Source organism: Alosa sapidissima, chromosome 18 (genome assembly GCF_018492685.1).
Source record: "Alosa sapidissima isolate fAloSap1 chromosome 18, fAloSap1.pri, whole genome shotgun sequence".
In the NCBI taxonomy this organism is placed as follows: domain Eukaryota; kingdom Metazoa; phylum Chordata; class Actinopteri; order Clupeiformes; family Clupeidae; genus Alosa; species Alosa sapidissima.
Window position 1 is genome coordinate 27,529,195 of NC_055974.1, and position 20,105 is coordinate 27,549,299.

A 20,105-nucleotide genomic window follows, 5' to 3' on the forward strand; every position below is an offset into this window, starting at 1 on the left:
AATCTAACTGTCTGTGTGTGTGTGTGTGTGTGTGTGTGTGTGTGTGTGTGTGTGTGTGTGTGTGTTTCAGGTGGTGAAGTGTTGTCTTGCTGATCTAGCTGTGAGTGTGGGATCCTGGACCCCAGATGCTGTGCAGTGGCTTAGAGACACAGTACTGCACTGTAGTGACTGCAGTATAAAGGTACACACACACACACACACACACACACACACACACACACACACAAACACACACACAAACACACACGCACGCACACACACGCACACACACACACACACACACACACACACACACACACACACACACACTCATTTACTCACACACTCACCGTACTGCACTGCAGTGTAGGGATTTTTTGCCTCGACATTGAATGTAATTCCATGTTATTGTAATGTTACCCCAGAGAGCATAAGTGTTATTGTAATGTTACCCCTGAGAGCATAGGTAGTATTGTCATGTTATCCCTGAGAGCATAAGTGTTATTGTAATGTTACCCCTGAGAGCATAGGTAGTATTGTCATGTTATCCCAGAGAGCATAAGTGTTATTGTAATGTTACCCCAGAGAGCATAAGTGTTATTGTAATGTTACCCCAGAGAGCATAAGTGTTATTGTAATGTTATTGTAATGTTATCCCTGAGACCATAGAACACTGTTCTGCCCATCGACCTCATGTATACATCAATCTTACAACTACAATATTGTATCACAAATACATTATCATTGCACTGAACTGCCTTGCACTATATTTATATTTAAATCTTAAATGTCTGACTACTCTACTGATATTGCACTATTCCTTCCTTCTTTAATTGTTATTGTATAGTTTTTATCGCGCTATATCGTTGGTATGAAAGAATAGATTTATTTATTAATTTATCTGAGGAGTGTGTCCCCCCCCACACTTTAACCCCTGCCTGTGCCTGTTGAGGTGTCCACGACCTTGACAGGGACAACAAGGAGGCGGACATCTACCTGGCCAATAAAGCTGAATCTGATTCTGACGAATTGCGTGCCCTAGTGTGAGCTGGTATTTCTTCCTCCAGATTGCCAAACAGGAGGAGAGCAAGCGTCTGGTGCACGTGCACCTTTTCACCAGCAAGAACTTCCACGACATGAGTCGCAGCGTCAACCGGCAGCTGGCCGATTCGGACCTGTGGAAGCACCAGAAGGACGTCTTCCTCAGCAGCCACGCCCCCTCGCTCAAAACCACGCCCACCACCGTGCCCGGCCACACCCACCGCTCCGGAAGCCCCACCTCCACCAATGGGACGCGAGCGCCTCAGCTCCGACGCGCCCATTCGCTCCCGGGCACCAGGGGGACTCCGCCCACCACTCCTCAGCACACCGCCACACCTGCCCCCCAGGGGCGTCTGCAGATGCCCCCGCTGCTGGAGTTGCCCCCGGCGGGGCAGAACCTGGATGTGTATGTGTCGGTGGCGTGCCACCCGGGCCACTTCGTGCTGCAGTCCTGGCAGGATATGTACAAGCTGGTGGTGCTGATGGGAGAGATGATCCTGCACTACAACAAGACCGACGACAAGCCCGTCGCCGTGGAGAAGAACCAGGTGTACGCCGCCAAAGTGGAGAACAAGTGAGTGAGTGAGTGTGTGCGTGTGTGTGTGTGTGTGTGTGCTGGGCACATCACGGGATTAAACTTCTGCTGCTTTTGGACATTCCTTATGAGCTAAATTTGGATATGGTCATTAGATTTACCCCACTTGCCAAAAAAAGTGTCCCTGTGGCCGGTTTGCATAAGCTTCTTTTTCTTTTCAGTGTCATCATCTGTCTCTGCTCTCTTAAGTGCAGCAAATAGTGTGAATCAAGTGCAATATACCATGGAGAGAAATGGGTTAAACTTTGCATACATACAGTACACACACACACACACACACATATATATATTTCTTATTTTATATTTCGACTGATGCTGACACGTTGACGTTGGCACAAATGACGCTGACACTACTGACCCTGTGCTTTAAGTGATATGACGTCACGACTGATATGACGTCACGACTGACCCTGTGCTTTATGTGATATGACGTCACGACTGACCCTGTGCTTTAAGTGATATGACGTCACGACTGACCCTGTGCTTTATGTGAATGACGTCACGACTGACCCTGTGCTTTAAGTGATATGACGTCACGACTGAACCCCCCCCCCCCCGTGTGTTCTGCTCCCCAGCTGGCATCGTGTGCTGGTGAAGGGGATCCTGACCAACGGCTTGGTGTCCGTCTACGAACTGGATTACGGCAAACACGAGCTGGTCAGCTGCACCCAGCTGCGTCCGCTCATCCAGGAGTTCCGGCAGCTGCCCTTCCAGGGAATCACTGCCCAGCTAGCAGGTATGGTCAGCAGTGCCCAGCTAGCAGATATGATATGGTCAGCAATGCCCAGCTAGCAGGTATGATATGGTGAGCAATGCCCAGCTAGCAATGCCCAGCTAGCAGGTATGGACAGCAATGTATCTAAAGCATTTTAACATGCAGTACATGCAACATTGCCTACATATACATTGCATTTAAAGGGGGCATATTGTAAGACATATTATACATTTGATTCAGATTATTCAGATTTGCTGGTCAAGTAACATCAAGTCTGCCAGCTTGTTTAATAGCATCACATCAATTTGACCTATCTGGATTAAGTCTCCACCCACTGAAGAGCGAAAGGTTGTGTTTTTCCCACAAGCTTGGGACCTGTTAGCAACATACTGAAGCTAAGCCATCGTGCACAATGCTTGTGTTTGTAAAATAACAGGCCATCATGCACAATGCTTGTGTGTGTAAAATAACAGGCCATCGTGCACAATGCTTGTGTTTGTAAAATAACAGGCCATCGTGCACGATGCTTGTGTGTGTAAAATAACAGCCCATCGTGCACAATGCTTGTGTGTGTAAAATAACAGGCCATCGTGCACAATGCTTGTGTTTGTAAAATAACAGGCACACAAACAAGCTGATCTGGACAGGGCTTTTCACACAGGGTTGAAAACTGTGTGGTTGCTTCATCATTTTGGTATTTTGATCAAAGCATGACACAAATGTTTTATTAAGACCTCAAGAATCTACTTAAAATTGTGGGAAAATGGGTCAAATGTGTCCTTAAACAGAGAATAGAGATCACCACTAAAGGCGAAGTGTCAGCTTCTTGTCTGCATGTGTGATCTCTTAGGAGTATCATTAGCAGGTGTTTTAGTGCATGTGCGCCTCCTGGGGGCCGTGCTTGTTATTGCATGCATATTATTTTTGATTGAATTGCATTTTGTTTATTGGATTGTCTGACTAGATGTTGACTTGGTAACAGATACATACTGTATGTACCTTTATACCTGCACAGGCCAGTTTGTGTGTGTGTGTATGTGAAATGCCACACTAGGCCCAAAAACACACCTGTTGTAACTGCTGTGGTTAAAGGTACTCTAAGCGATGCCACGCGTCTTTTAGGCTAAAACATTTTATGTCACTTACTGCAAACATCACCTAACCAACCACTGGCTGTCTGTGTCCTGAATACACTGTAAAAAAAATGCGACCTCTGTGGACAGCCCAGGCTCCAAAAACGGCAACAAAGACAACCTGGGCAAACCTAGCCCATAAAAACATAACAAACTGTTCCAGCAAATCACAGATGAGATGGGTGTGTAGGAGAGTTTCAATTGCACGGGAGGGAGGGGGAGGAAGTAGTGAGCTAGCTCTCTGTTTTGTTTGAAAGTCAATAGAAGTGACGTTACCCAACATCGCTTAGAGCACCTTTAATGTAGAGAATGATCCGATATGATTTTACGCAGACCGCTGTTTGTTATGTGTGAGAGAGCGAGAGAGAGAACGTGCCTCTGTGCCTGATCAACAGTGGTCTTACACACGGGCTTGTTGTCCCTCCAGGTGTGAAGCCTCGGCAGTGGTCGGAGGAGGCGTCCATCGTGTTCCGGAACCACGTGGAGAAGAAGCCCCTGGTGGCCCAGCTGGAGGCCGTGCAGGAGGCGCCCAACGCCTGGGACCGCAAGGTGACTGTCTACCTAGTGGACACGTCGCAGGAGGAGCACGATGTCTGGGTGCATGACATCATGGCCGAGTTTGCCGACGAGCTCACCAAGGCCGCCTAACAACAATCGCTACAACAACAGCAGCAGCAGCAGCAACAACAGCAGTGTGCACGAGAAGGGGCCGGCCGTTAGCAAGCAAGCAAGCGGCGGGATAAGTTAGGGACTAGTGAAACTAGTCTCATGCGAGTGTGTCGTGTGCGTGTGTGTGAGCAACGGGTGTGTTTAGGGATGTTGTCTGGGGTGTCTCTGTCCTCTTATCCAACCCCTGGCGGTTTACAGTAAAAGGGCTTGCAGCAGGTTGAGGTAGTGTAAAAGCACGATGAAAGACAGGTGGAGTACGTCTTGACATGCTGTAGGATTTAACAAGTGCTGAGCATGTTCTAATCATCACTTGTGATGTGATAAACAATGTCATAAGGTCTGTTTTGGCGAGCCAGAAGGGCTGACTTGTTTAATGACACATTCTTTTAGAGAGTTGAATTATGATTTTGTTTGCTCAGTCAAATGCTAACGTTAGCTCAACCTGTGAAGAAGGTCGCACTTTGTGGTACAGTGTGTTTCTAGTAGGCCTACTGGCAGACAACTGACTGGAAAGTCAAGCTTGAAATTCAGGTGAAGTACGTTGACTCCAGCCCTGGTTGTGTGTGTGTGTGTGTGTGTGTGTGTGTGGGGGGGGGGGGGGGGGGACATTATATGTGCTTCCAGCTTACGTCATCCAACAAAAAGGTCTAAGCTAGCACCTCTGACATGGCTTTAAGATTTCAGAGCTTTCAAAGCTCAACGCACAAGTTTAAAACATAATTTTTCACAGAAGAGAGCTTGGGGTCTCCCAACACTGTAGACTCTCGAATGGGATTTGGACTTGAGCGGGATTGAAATGGCACCAAATCTGGGTGTGCCCAGTTCTAGAGCCTCGGTCCAAGGGGGATTCCAAGCCCATGCTTTAGCGGTTGATCTGAATAAGTCAAAGTAAAAATTAAAGTGATTAGTATTTAGCAGACGCTTTTATCCAGAGCTGCACAGATTTGTGACTGTGGGTTTCGGTATTCAAACCCAGGCCCTATGAAGGGTCGGAACTTTGAGTTAAACAGTCGAGTTCAACTGCTGTATAACATGATGACATACAGTATTTATACATATGCATTTGAAGGTTTTGAGTATTTGGGGTTACAACCCCCCCATATTGTACGTCTATGACCCTACGACTATGTAGGCTATTGCTAGGAGAATGAGACCGTTGGGCTCTTTTAATTAGAAGTTCACCACTTACTCTGACTTGGCTTATCTGGATCAGTTACTAAACAATGAACTTGGAAGGCCACCCCTGGGATTTAAGAGTAAGATGTTTACATAGGCCTGCTCAACAGTCTGGCATTCTGCAGTCTGATATTTTAACAGGTTTACAAGAAAAACAAATGTAGCGATACATTCCTTTTCCTCCATCGATATGTGACGAAGCCATTTGGTCTGCTTTTAGTTCAGCTAGTGCTGCAGTACTGCTCCTGGGGGCAGGGGGCACTAGACTATTTACCTCCTTTTAATGTTGTTTAACTTTTGTCTTTAGCATAGACTGGCAGAGTTCAGTTGCATGACTTGAGTGGGATTTGCTAAGGTGTGTAGCATAGCTCCAGCTTGGTTTAAGCTTCTGGTGATCAAATGGCTGAATTATATTGACATCAAAACCTACAGTCTTGACAAAACCTTTAACACTAAGCATTAATGTGTATGGTTGGAGCGCAGGATTGAACGCATATTCAGAAATGTTTTAGGAATAAAGGTAATTAAAAACTCACTTGTGTGTTTCTGGTGTCATTGACCCAATTTCCAGGGGACTTTAGGATAAGACTGATTTTACAACATGGGGAAGACACTTAGATGTTCTGCACCCATCAGAAAGCAATTTGAGACCAGACTGGTCTTACCAATGAGGGGAACAAATGCAAGCCTCCTGAAAGCACTTCCTGATGGAATACTCAAGAGTCTAAAAACAACAAAACAAAAATATTGAACAAGTAATATTTTCAGGAAATGAATCTGTTTACACATTAACACACTGCAGAGGGGTAGACACACACACACACACACACACACCCCATATCACATCTTACTGATAAAACATGAATGTTAACACAAAAAAAATGTACACAGTCTGTCTGAAGGTCAGCCATTTTGCAATGCTTTGTATGTGACTGGATCTGACATGGTACATAGCGACCCCACCTACTGTACATCTGCTAGCTTATAAGGGACGACATGAGCCGTGCTTTAGGAAAGCTTCCATTTGTACGTCGCATTTATTTTCACCACATGCATTCAAGTCAAATCAATCACCACCAAAACAACTGATCATGTTAAATAGAAACTAAAAATATGGATATGTATGTGTGTGTGTGTGTGTGTGTGTGTGTGTGTGTGTGTGTGTGTGTGTGTGTGTGCTTGTTTTGGAATAGACTGGAGTAGATGGATGTTAAGTATGAATTGGGTAAAGGGTTCCAGGAGTAGAGGTCACAGCAAGGTCAGGGTGCCCCGTATTCATTTTTTTAAGGTGTGTGTGGGGGTGGGAGGGGAGTTCGGGGGTCACTGTAGTTCATCCAGTAGCAGTCGGCAGCATTCGCCCACTTTGGCTGGCTCTGCCACGCCCGAGTACTTGTTGATCTGCGCGGGCACGCCGAGCGAGCGCGCCAGGTCCCTGGCGGTGGCGTCGCCCGACACCGTGGTGCCCAGTGCCACCAGCAGCCGGAACACGGCCTCCCTGTCCTGCACAACCTCCAGGGCGGCGCTAGCCACCGACAGGCACTGCGCCTTGGCCTCCAGCTCCGACGGACCCTGACCCAGCAGCTGCCCGGCGTAGTTGAGCACGAGCGTGGCCAGCGCCACGTGGATGTTCTTGTTGCAGACGGAGCGCAGGTCGGACGCGCGGGTCAGCACGGCCTCGCGCTGGGCCAGGAGAAGATGGCGCCCGCGGGCTGCCGCAAAGCAGTTGCAGAGCGTGCGCAGCGCCAGCATCTGATTGGCCGGCCGGCCCTGGGGGCCCATGAGGGACAGCAGGTGGTTGCACAGGCTCACACCCTCGCTGCCGCCGCACAGGCGCGCGTTCACCTCCGGGTGGCGCACCGCCAGCCGCAGGATGTCCAGCACGGGGAACACGATGTCTGCAGGCACAGAAGAAGGAGGAGGAGGAGGAGGACAGGAAGTCAGTCAGAGAAACAAGATGTCCGGCACTGGGGGGCCCATGGGGGATGAAAGAAACCCAAAGCTCAGGTTTTACAAGTCACTGGTTATGGAGTAATATTGTGCACTAATATGGGGGCAGTTAGTAATATTGTGCACTCACATGGGGGCAGTTAGTAATATTGTGCACTAATATGGGGGCAGTTAGTAATATTGTGCACTCACATGGGGGCAGTTAGTAATATTGTGCACTCACATGGGGGCAGTTAGTAATATTGTGCACCATATGGGGGCATCCTGTATCTTACACTGCGCTGGTGAATTTATTTGTCCATTTGTTTTCTACAAAGTAACCAAGACATCACTGGGGTCTCGCTAGAGAGGGAGTTGCTAACTGCCGTCTATTGTCTGCCTGTAGTCTGTGTGGTGTAATATTTAACTGTGTGTGTGTGTGTGTGTGTGTGTGTGTGTGTGTGTGTGTGTGTGTGTGTGATCTATGTAGTGGTTGGCGGACCCCTGCCTGTAGTCTGTCCACTGGGCAGCGATGTGTGAGATTCCTCGTGTTCCTAGAGCGCAGATTTACAACTTAGCACCTAGCAACCCCTCTCTTCCACTACACAGCTCCCTCCCCATCTCACACACACACACACACACACACAAATTCTTTGTGAGACAAGACAGACAAAAGACTGCCTGGTTGATTTCTGGCCAGGACCTGGTATGTGTGTGTGTGTGTGTACGTATGTGTGTGTACGTACGTGTGTGTGTGTGTGTGTGTGTGTGTGTGTGTGTGTGTGTGTGTATTGTCCTTACCCTCAGGCCAGTGTGCGGTCTTCAGGAGCAGGTTGATCTGCTGGTCTGTGGGCGGCTGCAGCTGCTGGGATCCTTTGAGGTCACACACGGCCAACAGCAGCTGCTCCAGCCCGCCCAGCACCTCCTCAGACAGCCTGTGCTCCTCAGGAGCTCCTCCGTTCAGCTCCTTCAGCTTAGCTACACAGGAGGAGGAGGAGGGGGGGAGAGGAGGAGGAGGAAGGGGAGGAGGAGGAGGGGGAGAGAGGTAGGAGGAGGGGGAGAGAGGGAGGAGGGGAGAGGAGGAGGAGGAGGGGAGAGGAGGAGGAGGGGGAGAGAGGGAGGAGGGGGAGAGAGGGAGGAGGGGGAGAGAGGGAGGAGGGGAGAGGGAGGAGGGGAGAGGAGGAGGAGGAGGGGAGAGGAGGAGGAGGAGGGGAGAGGAGGAGGAGGAGGGGAGAGGAGGAGGAGAGGAGGAGGGGGAGAGGAGGAGGAGAGGAGGAGGGGGAGAGGAGGAGGAGAGGAGGAGGGGGAGAGAGGGAGGAGGGGAGAGGAGGAGGGGAGAGGAGGAGATAGGAGAAGAGGAGAGGGAGATGAGGGTTAGAGAAGAGGAGAGGGGGAGAGGGGAGATAGGAGAAGAGGGAGGGGGAGAGGGGAGATAGGAGAAGAGGGAGGGGGAGAGGTGGAGGAGGAGGAGGGGGGGGGCAGAAAAAAGAGGGTGAGTTTTGCCTAATATCAATCAGTCCCTTCATATGTTACAAACAGGCTAAAAAGTGGTTGTGTTTCAGAAATAAAAGGAATCGGCAAAACAATAGAGGAGAGGAGAACTTGCTCATAGACTGATCTCATGCAGGAGAACTTGCTCATAGACTGATCTCACGCAGGAGAACTTGCTCATAGTAAGTATAGTATAAGTATATATACTCTTTTGATCCCGTGAGGGAAATTTGGTCTCTGCATTTAACCCAATCGGTGAATTAGTGAAACACAAACAGCACACAGTGAACACACAGTGAGGTGAAGCACACACTAATCCCGGCGCAGTGAGCTGCCTGCAACAAAAGCGGCGCTCGGGGAGCAGTGAGGGGTTAGGTGCCTTGCTCAAGGGCACTTCAGCCACAGCCCACTGGTCGGGGCTCGAACCGGCAACCCTCCGGTTAAAAGTCCAGAGTGCTAACTAGTGGGCCACGGCTAGACTGACTGATCTCATGCTACATGATACCGTTAGCTCACGCAGGAGAACTTGCTCATAGACTGATCTCACGCAGGAGAACTTGCTCATAGACTGATCTCATGCAGGAGAACTTGCTCATAGACTGATCTCACGCTCCACGATGCCGTTCATCTCCACTGTTTTAAGCCTGCATCGGTCCTGGCTATACAGTATTTCGAGAGTTGATTTTAAGGGGAAAATAGCACTCCCCTTGCTCCCTAAAGTAATGGGACACCCATTGTCACGTGCAAAAACAAGGGTTAGGGCAAAAATCTAAGGGAAGGGGAGGTATTGGGACGGGCCCTTAATCTCCTGCCTGTGCTGGGGTTTGGTGTTGCCAGTAATGCGTGTTCAGACAGACTCTTTGTGAACTCTCCCCTGGGACAGCTCCCTTTTCTGCTAGGCATCAGATTTAGCACAATGAAGCCCTACATGCCACACACACACACACCACACACACACACACACACACACACACACACACACACACACACCACGCACGCCACACACTACGCACGGGCTGACCTCACAGTGTCTGAGCATCTCACACAGTCAGCCAAATCAGCCAAACACACTGGCTCTCTCTCACTCACACACACACAATCAGCCAAACACACTGGCGCTCACACACACACACACACACAGGCTCTCTCTCTCTCACACACACTTTAGCACCCAAAGCTCCATGCATGGTGACACACACACTGACACACAGAGACTCTCTCTTTCACTCACACACACACTTTAGCACCCAACGCTCCATGCATGGTGACTCACATACACTGACACACAGAGACTCTCTCTCTCTCTCACTCACACACATTCTCACACACATTTTCACACTCATACACACACACAGCTGTGTTTCTGCTCACCCAGTATCTGTGTGGCATTGGCCTGTTCGAAGGTGACCCCGTCTGTCTTGGGAAAGTAGATGTTGGTCCTGGTTTGCCTGTTGCTAGCCGAAGAGTACGCACTGCCCCCTGCAGCACACACATTGGACACGTTAAATATCATCAACCACTGTGTGTGAGTGTGTGTGTGTGTGTGTGTGTGTGTGTGTGTGTGTGTGTGTGTGTGTGTGTGTGTGTGTGTATATAAGTGTGTATATATGTGTGTGTGTGTGTATATATATATATATATATATATTATATACTGTATATACACACACATACACACAAGTGTGTATGTGTGTGTATATACAGTATATAAGTGTGTATGTGTGTGTGTGTGTGTGTGTGTGTGTCTCACCTGTAAAAGGGTCTGCCACTCCAGCAGATCCTGGGGGCGAAGGTCCTGATCCAGGTATATACCTACCAGCACCTGCAGGGAAACACACAATCATGTTACCCCAGGCTGCCAGTCAGACTCTGTGTGCATGTGTGTGTGTGTCAGACCACACTCTGTGTCTGTGTGTGTGTGTCTGTGTTGTCAGAACACACTGTATTTGCTATTGTAGCCCACTCTAGAACACATCTAGGTCTGTCCTGACTCAAGTTCACACACACAGCCCAGCCCAGCCCAGCCCAGCCCAGCCCAGTCCAGTCCAGCCCGCACCTGTGAAGGGATCCGCTGCTCCTCCTCTGAGGCCATCGTCGGAGGCGCCGGGGATATACCTGCCCGAACCTGCAGGGGGCAGAACAGGTGGTCAGCGTCAGGATGGGGAAAAGGAGATGTTGAACACTTATCATGTGGCCTGGGTACACTATCACCATGAGGCCTGGGTACACTATCACCATGTGGCCTGGGTACACTATTGCCATGTGGCCTGGGTACACTACATGTACACTATTACCATGTGGCCTGGGTACACTATTGCCATGTGGCCTGGGTACACTACATGTACACTATTACCATGTGGCCTGGGTACACTATTACCATGTGGCCTGGGTACACTATTACCATGTGGCCTGGGTACACTATTGAGGCTGATTTTACCATGTGGCCTGGGTACACTATTGAGAAGAAGATTTCCATGACGATTGCGTATTTCCGGTCAAAAATACAGAAGCTGTGTGAAAGGTCTATGGCTGGTCCCTGTGGAGCGGAGTTGGCACACAGGGGCAGCGGGCACCGCGGGCACTCACCGGTGAAGGGGTCGCTGGAGGAGGGCGCAGGGCCCAGCGTGTGGCCTTTAGTGTTCTCGATGATGAAGTTGGCCACCTGGTCCAGGAACATGGGGCTCAGGTCGTTCTTCTGCAGGAAGTTGTGGGCGGTCAGCCACGGGTCCTCCGTCACGTTGTAGGGCAGCTTCATGGACGGGCCGCCCTCGTTCACGTCGATGGTGAAGACAAAGTCATACTCCTGACCACCGGGGGGAGACAGAGAAGTGCAGACGAATGGAGAGTCAGATCCACACAAAGTGGAGGCCTCGTGTGAACTCTAGGGGTCATGGGCTCATGTGAGGTCATGGGGTCATGTGAACTCTAGGGGTCATGGGGTCATGTGAGGTCATGTGAGGTCATGGAGTCATGTGACCTCATGTTTTGTCAATGCTTCAGTGGTGATTTAAAGGAATTATCCGGAGTAAAATGCACTTTAGATCAATTTACGGATGATTGGGAGTACATACGTTGAGAAAGTTCGATTTTACCGTTTTTAGTCAAAACTCGTTAGCCTGGAAGTGACCCGGGCATGTCATTTCGCCGCTACAAAACGCTATTTTTATACCTCTTCTACAGTTCCAAACATTACACTTACGTGGTAGTGAGTAGAGGGTCCGTAAAGCCAAACCGAAGTATCCCGAGGTCTTTATGTGGTCGGATAGAGAGTCCAGAATGAATTTCATCAAGCCAGTACCTTTCTGGAAATGTTGCTGCTGCAGCTGCCATCTTTAGGGGAAAGTCCGTAGGAGTCGATTGCCGAGTGTGGAGTAACTTTCTCAAAACACATCCGAATGACATGATTTTGATGTCAACTCAACGTATGTACTCCCAATTATCCGTAAATTGATCTAAAGTGCATTTTACACCGGATAATTCCTTTCATCAGTAAGGCTGCTTACTATTCACATATATTTACATGACCAAATTATTAGCAATAACTGACAGACCACTGAAATCATAAAAACATATGAAGCTAAATCAACAGCTGTTCAGACACACTCCTGAATGTGTGTGTGTGTGTGTGTGTGTGTGTGTGTGTGTGTGCGTGTATGCATGTGTGTGTGTGTGTGCGTGCGGCCACTCACCTTGCCCTCGTACATGACCCTCTCGGACTTCTGCTGGGAGGACCCCCCCACCACGTCTCCGATCTTCATCCAGCGAGCTTCACTCACGCTCCACTGGTACGCCTCAACGTGGTCATCCTCCCTGATCAGACGCGTCTGGCCGTCACGGTTACCTACACACACACACACACACACGCACGCACGCAACACACACGCACGCACACGCACACACACAGATTGCTTAGAATCATGTAGAAAGCACAAGTAATACAACACAAAACAAATAATACATACTGTACATTTATTAATATTACAATTGTTAAGTTAATAATACACCCAACTCAATTTCCAATTCTCCCAATGTTTCACATTGTAACTGTGAGTGTGTGTGTGTGTGTGTGTGTGTGTGTGTGTGTGTGTGTGTGTGTGTGTGTGTGACCATTCGGGGAAAAAAGGCACCATTACCATAACCATAATACAGGACAGAAGTTCCTTTCATTTCACTAGGTTCTCACCTGGTTAATTCAGGTAGAGAAGCTTAAACCTCACCTGGATCAGAGGTAGAGAAGCTCAAACCTCACCTGGATCAGAGGTAGAGAAGCTCAAACCTCACCTGGATCAGAGGTAGAGAAGCTCAAATCTCACCTGGTTCATCCAGGTGTTCCCTCCCAGGGAGTTCCTCCATCTTGATGTCTCCCAGGTCTCCCGTCTTGGGGTCGATGGTGGCTTTGGAGAGCTCGTCCTCAAAGGCCTGTAGGTCCTGCGCACTTGCCACACGCTCCTCCGACTCCGTGAACACCCGGATGATCCCGTCACTATGGAGGGATGGCGAGACACACACACACACACACACTTAATACATGACGTTTTCTTTTCCACTATCTAGGTCATCTGGGTCTCTGCATTTGTTGTCTGTAGAACTCCTGCTATCCATTAGCACTGAATCATTACTGGATACTTGGATGCTCATTGTATGAAAATAGAGGAATAGGCTAACTAGAATATGCTTCAACTTTCGAAATGTTGACAATTCTGCACTCAATATGGATATTCTATATGATATATGACTGACAGAGAAATATATAAACGTTGCTTTTTACATGGCATAGATACGTCAAGCCCTCTCTACCGCCACATTAAAATCAATACAACGGAGCATTGGATTTCTGAATACTGAGGTGTCATGGCGGCGCACATTGTTGGCTGGAGAATATGGTGGATAGATATGAGATTTCCCACAGTGGCAAGTCAACAACCAAGCCTATTTACCATTAAAAACAAAACTGTTGGGACATTGTTGGGCCTCATGCTTGTTACATTAGTGTTCAAGAGAAATATATTTTCTACAAGAAGAGTAGCATCCCTGGGAGGAAGCACGTCAGCTTCTTGGGTACGTATAAAGGCAAGATAAGGGCATTCCTCACCTGGCACCCACTGCAATGTCCCCATTGGTCAGCAGGCAGCAGCACCACACCGATTGGGCAGGCAGGCGAATGGTCTGAACACATTCACCCTGCTTCCACACTCTCACTGAACGGTCCTCACCTGTACTGATGAAGTCTGGGAGAGAGAGGGATGGAGGGAGAGATGGAGAGAGAAGACGAGAGAGACGGAGGGATTGGAGGGAGAAGAGAAGAGGGAGGGATGGAGAGACAAGAGGAGAGAGAGAGGGATGGAGAGACAGAGAGATGGAGAGAGAGAGAGATGGAGAGAGAGAGAGAGGGATGGAGAGAGAGAGAGAGGGATGGAGAGAGAGAGAGAAAGAGGGAGAGAGAGAAAGAGAAAGAGAGAGAATTGAATTTATAAAAACCTTTATTACAAATAGCTAAAAGACATACACAGTCATCTCAAAGATGAATGATTAAAAAATAAATAAATAAATAAATAGAAGACACATCTAGTTATGTATGTTAAACAGCAGGCACAGGAACGTCTAACAAGGTATTAAATTGCACTTTATCCTCTACAACCATACACAGAGCATTTTCCTGACACCATATAATCTCAAAGGTTTCAAGATCACTCATTTCCTTGTAGAAACCAAAATCAATTAAAATCCTTGATCTCACCAAGATTGCAAATACCATTAAAAGATCAGATCTTGAGTTATGCTCAACCTTATTCCTCCTGCTAACATATATAGACATCTTAGCCTGTCCAATGATAAAATTCAACAACTGACATTTGTGCCTTCGCTTCTGTACATAATTAAAACCAAAAATAAATGTTTCCATTGAAAAACTTTCATTGAAGTAAGTGAACAGTTTCTGTAAAATGGAAAATAAAGGCATCAGGCGTGTGCATTGCATAAAAGCGTGAAAAACAGTTTCCCTGTCATTGCAAAACGGGCACTCATGCCTCACATCAGAGTTCAAAACACAAACAAAAGAATTTACAGCAACTGCACCATATAAAATCCTCCATTGTAAATCCCCCACCTTTTTAATTAATGGTGACTTGTAAAAGGATCTCCAGTGTGGTTTGACATCCTGTTCTACATGTAGAACAGCACGCCAAGGTGTGTCAACTCTAGACTCCAAACACCTCCTATTCAGAGATTTTACACAAAGATTGTAAAGTGCCTTTCCAGAGGCGCGATTTGGACCCAGAAAAACAAAATCTTCAACCTTCAAAAAGACATTACAAAATCCAGAGGACACACTAAAACATGGAACAGGATCACATTCATTTAGCATAACTAAACCCCTGGCATACTGATCCAACATTGCTAGACTAGCATCTGTGAAGTGGGACCGCAATTCCAAGAGGAATTTGTTAACTATACGGATGGATCTCATTTTCATGTGTTCGGCCACTCCTTCAGCATTCTCAAAACCTGGCCCAGCTAAAGGCAGGAGGTCCTTCAAAGTGATGACCCGCGCTTTGCAAAACATCCCACTAAAAGCAGGAAAATGCTTCTCATGCGTAAGATCCAAACATGAACCATATATCAATGGCTCTTGCAAAAGCCAAAAGAGAGAACTTGTATTCTGAGGTCTCCATACTTTCAAAAGACCCCATACTTTAAACGTATTGCGATAAAACACAGGGAGCTTGTTTAAGTTCATTAAGGCAGGATTCATCCAGAAGAGGGTCCTATCCAGACCCAAGCCTTCAAAAGTTCTTAGGATGGCACAAGCCACAGCCTTCCAACTGGAATTTACAGGTCCATCCAAAAGTCTCTGTATGAACTGAAGACGAAAGGCTGCTGCCCTACTCTGCAGGTGGACCAATCCTTGTCCACCCTCATCCTTGGATAAAAAAAGCACGCCTTGTTGGACCCAGTGTAGACCATCCCAAAAGAAATCAACCAGAATAGATTGTATTTTAGATAAAACATGTGCTGGAGGGTCTATACATGCAAGTCTGTGCCAAAGGGATGAAGCCACCAGGTTGTTAATTATTAGAACACGGCCCCTATAGGACAATTTTTTAATTAAAAAACTCCACTTGCCAAGACGGCCCTTAACCTTCTCAACAATCCCCTCAAAATTCCTTAGAACAAAGTTATCATCTCCAAGAAACACACCCAAATATTTAAACCCGTCCCTAGACCAGGTTAACCCACCTGGGAGGCACGGTGTGCCATCAGGCCATTTTCCAGCCAACAGGGCCACACTTTTTCCCCAATTAACTCTGGCAGATGATAACCGATTAAAATCAGTAAAAACATTTAACATGGTGTCCACATCCCTTTGGCTTTCAATCAGAATAGCTACATCATCCGCATAAGCTGATAGCTTCAAAGAGATGTTACACTCAGGAAGAGTTACACCCTTTAGTTTGGCTCTTAACTGTACTAACAGGGGCTCAAAGGCTAAGGAGTAAAGCATTCCAGAGAGGGGGCATCCTTGTCTAATTCCCCTAAAAACCTTGAAAGGAGCACACAAGTCACCATTAATTTTCAGAATACTTTCATTGTCACAGTATAGAGCTCTAATTTTCTTTATAAAAACAGGATTAAAGCCAAAAGCAGTCAAGACGCTCCATAAATAATTATGTTCAACTCTATCAAAAGCTTTTTCCTGATCAACAGAAACAAGGCCAAAGTCCAAATGTAAAAGTTTACCAATTTCCAAAACGTCTCTAATAAAAGAAATATTATCACAAATAAGCCTGCCCGGCACACAGTAGGTCTGGTCAGGTGCAATGACTTCCCCTAAAACTTCACTGAGTCTATTAGCAAGAACCTTAGAGAGCAGCCGATATTCCGCACATAGAACAGACACGGGTCTCCATGACCTGATATCCTTCAAATCTCCCTTCTTCGGTAACAGAGTAAGAACTGCTCTGCGACAACTGAGTGGCAGCTGCCCCTTGGCCAAGCTGTTCCTCAAAACGACCAGTAGGTCTGCGCCTACTTCTGTCCAGAAAGACTTATAAAAGTCAACCGGCAGACCATCGATCCCCGGTGCCTTGCCACACTCCATACCATGGAGGGCCTTTTCCAACTCAGCCAGGGTAATCACCCTTCCAAGGTCGCAATTAGCTTCTCTAGATACCTTAGGAAGATTCGTCAAAAAAGGACTGTCAAGGGCCTGTTTATAGGAGATTTCACTCCTATACAAAACCTTGTAGAAATCAACTGCTCTCTCACGAATTTGTTTATCGTCAGATAAGAGGGCTCCAGTTTCTGAAACCAAAGCATGTATAAGCCGTTTTTGGCCATTTTTCTTTTCCAGATTAAAAAAGAATTTGGAAGGTGCATCCATTAATTCTGCACACTGGAAGCGAGACCTGACCAGAGCTCCTTGTGCTTTAATGCCCAGCAAGTTGGCCAAACAATTCTTTTTTATTTTCAAATTTTCCATATATAACTGATTACCTGTACTTTCAGCTAAACCTTGGAGCTCCAGTATCTCATTTTCCAACAATTTCATGCGTTGAGCTATATCTCTTGTGACACAGGAAGTATACTGCTGACACAACTGTTTTATCTGGGCCTTTCCAAAATCCCACCACTGTTGCACAGACTGAAAAGACTGCTTTGTGGATCTAAAATCCTTCCAGAAAAACTTGAAAACATCCCTAAACTTACCATCATTCAAAAGACTAGTGTTAAAGTGCCAGTATGCGCTCTTATATCTGGTGGCACTAACAAAAAAATTACAAAGCACCATACTATGATCGGAAAAACCTACTGGCAGGATGAGACAGCTTCTAAAAAAACTGAACTGATGTTTAAAGGTATAGAACCTGTCTAATCTTGCCAGAGATAATATGTTATTATTTGAGTGGACCCATGTGTACTGTTTCTGCTTTATATGAAAGTTCCTCCATAAATCAGAAAGGTCGTGGGACTTCATTATCTCAATGAGCCTTCTACGTGATGGCATATGAGGCTCTACATGATTCCTATCAATAGCTAGCTCAGTACAGTTGAAATCCCCACCAAGAAGTAAACACTCCCCAGAATCACAATTCTTTAACAGATCATCCAGGATACTTAAGAAAATCATTCTCTCCCTCCCAACCGTTGGGGCATAGACACACACAAAAACAAAAAAAGTATTTTCATATTGAGCTCTGACTCTCAAGAGTCTACCTTTAACAATTTCATCAACCTCATACGAACAGGGGATACAGCTACCTGAAAAAAGAATAGCAACACCACCACTAGTTGAGGTATTATGACTTAAGATCGATAACCCCCCAAATTCCAAAGCCCAATCAGAGCTATTGCTTGCGTCAGTATGGGTTTCCTGCGCAAAGACAACATCAATAGCTTTTTCTTTAATTGTTTCAAAAAGCATCGCCCTCTTTGTGCGGTCTCTTGCTCCATTCAAATTAAGCGAAGCAATTTGAAACCCACTCATAAGTATAAAGGAAAAAGTGCAAAAAAAGAACATATTCATTGGGAATTAACAGGGGCTGGGGTGGACTGGCTATCAGCGTTCAACAGAGCTCTAAGTTTTGTGAGAAATTTATTCAAACGGTAGACCTCCTGCCTAGTAAAGCTACCTTCGGCCATATACAGCTTCGTTTTAGCGATGAACTGTTCAACATCGGGAAAGTATTCATCAACTTGAACACACCTAGCATTTTTAGTCTGCTTCAGAAACGTTTTTAAGTCATCCACAGTGTACTCGCGCCCTGTGTAGCCGCTTTGGGGAAGACTGCACCTTAGGCTGCAATCAGAAAATTCCCCCTCGCTCTCTGCATCAGTAGAATTAACGTCAACAACCAGATCTTTCTTTTTTACCTTTCTATGAGACTCAGCTCGAGCCCTTTCCCTCTTCAGACCTTTTGGAACTTTAAAGGGAACTTCCTCTGTTTCCAAGATCTGACTATCCTCCCCGCAAGCGTCCTCCGAAAGATCTAGTACGTTGGAATTCGGCGAGTTATCAGTATGCATAACATTATATTCTGGAGCTTCAGCCTCGGCCCCCTCTTCCCCGTTCCTTACTGTCTCATCAGACACATCCTGATCTGATGGTCTAACTTCAGGTGCATCGGCATTAGAAGAACCTTCCCCTGGTGACTGATCACCATCCACCCCAGCCTCTCCACCATTTGTGGGCCCCTCATCACTGGCAGACTGTCCCTCCCCAGTATTCTCATTTTGACCATTGACATTGGCGGTAGTATTGGGGCACTTTTCTGGACAGGCACGCACTAGGTGACCCGTCAAACCACAACCAAAACATCTCATCAGATTACTTGTGACATATATGACATAATTGAAATCGTCGACCTGGATATTCAAAGTCAAATCAAGATCATCTGTGTTGTTGTTTAAAACCATGTAAACATATCGCCTAAAAGATACCACATGCTTTAAAAGCGGAGACTTCGTGGAAATGGCGATCTTCTTGATCGGGGAAACTAATTTGCCATAGCGGGATAGAGACTGGACAAGAATGTCATCACTAATGAAAGGTGGTATGTTTGAAATGATTACTTTCCTAGATGGGGTAGACAAAGGGAGTACTGAGTTAAAAATACCATCAATTTCTACTCCGCGTTCAACCACTAAGTTGGCCAACTCCACGGACTCAAGGAACAAAACGATTGCTTGATTCATACGAGCAGCAGACAAAACTTTGTCATGCCCAACCATTTCACCTACTGCCAGGCTACACTCTTCTACGCTGGCGGTAGAGGATATCTTTATACCATGCCGCCGCGTGAGACAAACAAACTTTCCCCTAGTGTTACCTGAGGCAGCCATACTCCAAACCAGGAGCTGACGCCCAGGTAAAACCACAAAAACACACGCACTCCACTAACCCCTAACCCTACCAACCCAAAAACATACAAGACAAACAAACAACAAAGGAAAAAAATAATAAAAAACAGAAAAAGTAAGAAAGAGAAAACAGGTAAGAAAAGGCACAGCGGCCTCACTCACACAACGCTCACTCACAGACGCTCCGGCTCCGCCCACTCACTCAGTCCATGCGCAGAGAGAGAGAGAGAGAGAGAGAGGGAGAGGGATGGAGAGACAAGAGAAGAGGGAGGGAGGGATGGAGAGACAAGGAGAGAGAGAAAGAGAAAGAGAGAGAGACAAGAGAAGAGAGAGGGAGGGATGGAGAGAGAGAGAGAGAGAGAGAGAGAGAGAGAGAGATAGAGAGAGAGAGAAAGAGGGATGGAGAGACAAGAGAAGAGGGAGGGAGGGATGGAGAGACAAGGAGAGAGAGAAAGAGAAAGAGAGAGAGAGAGACAAGAGAAGAGGGAGGGAGGGATGGAGAGACAAGGAGAGAGAAAGAGAAAGA

The 20,105-nt window shown here is 46.9% G+C and overlaps 2 protein-coding genes across 4 annotated transcripts in view; one reads left to right on the forward strand and one right to left on the reverse strand.

Annotated features, from left to right (window-relative positions):
* tdrd7b (tudor domain containing 7 b) overlaps positions 1-5,843 on the forward strand; it is a 34,556-nt gene extending 28,713 nt beyond the window's left edge. For both annotated transcript variants that reach the window (XM_042070688.1, XM_042070689.1), the window contains 4 exons: positions 71-181; positions 1,047-1,594; positions 2,191-2,351; positions 3,891-5,843. In XM_042070688.1, coding sequence (XP_041926622.1) covers positions 71-181; positions 1,047-1,594; positions 2,191-2,351; positions 3,891-4,111 — 1,041 coding nt within the window. In that variant the 3' untranslated portion in view covers positions 4,112-5,843. The remainder of the gene's footprint in view (positions 1-70; positions 182-1,046; positions 1,595-2,190; positions 2,352-3,890) is intronic.
* Positions 5,844-6,315: 472 nt separating this feature from the next.
* Positions 6,316-20,105, reverse strand: part of plaa (phospholipase A2-activating protein) — a 19,807-nt gene continuing 6,017 nt past the window's right edge. Inside the window, exons 6-14 of one of the 2 annotated variants that reach the window (XM_042070362.1) lie at positions 13,815-13,950; positions 13,036-13,205; positions 12,412-12,563; positions 11,309-11,525; positions 10,779-10,847; positions 10,473-10,544; positions 10,097-10,204; positions 8,036-8,212; positions 6,316-7,203 (exon numbers count right to left, since the gene is read on the reverse strand). In XM_042070362.1, the coding sequence (XP_041926296.1) occupies positions 6,629-7,203; positions 8,036-8,212; positions 10,097-10,204; positions 10,473-10,544; positions 10,779-10,847; positions 11,309-11,525; positions 12,412-12,563; positions 13,036-13,205; positions 13,815-13,950 (1,676 nt within the window). In that variant the 3' untranslated portion in view covers positions 6,316-6,628. Of the gene's footprint in view, positions 7,204-8,035; positions 8,213-10,096; positions 10,205-10,472; positions 10,545-10,778; positions 10,848-11,308; positions 11,526-12,411; positions 12,564-13,035; positions 13,206-13,814; positions 13,951-17,414; positions 17,926-20,105 lie in introns of those variants that run through there. The other variant, XM_042070363.1, reaches the window with a different exon arrangement.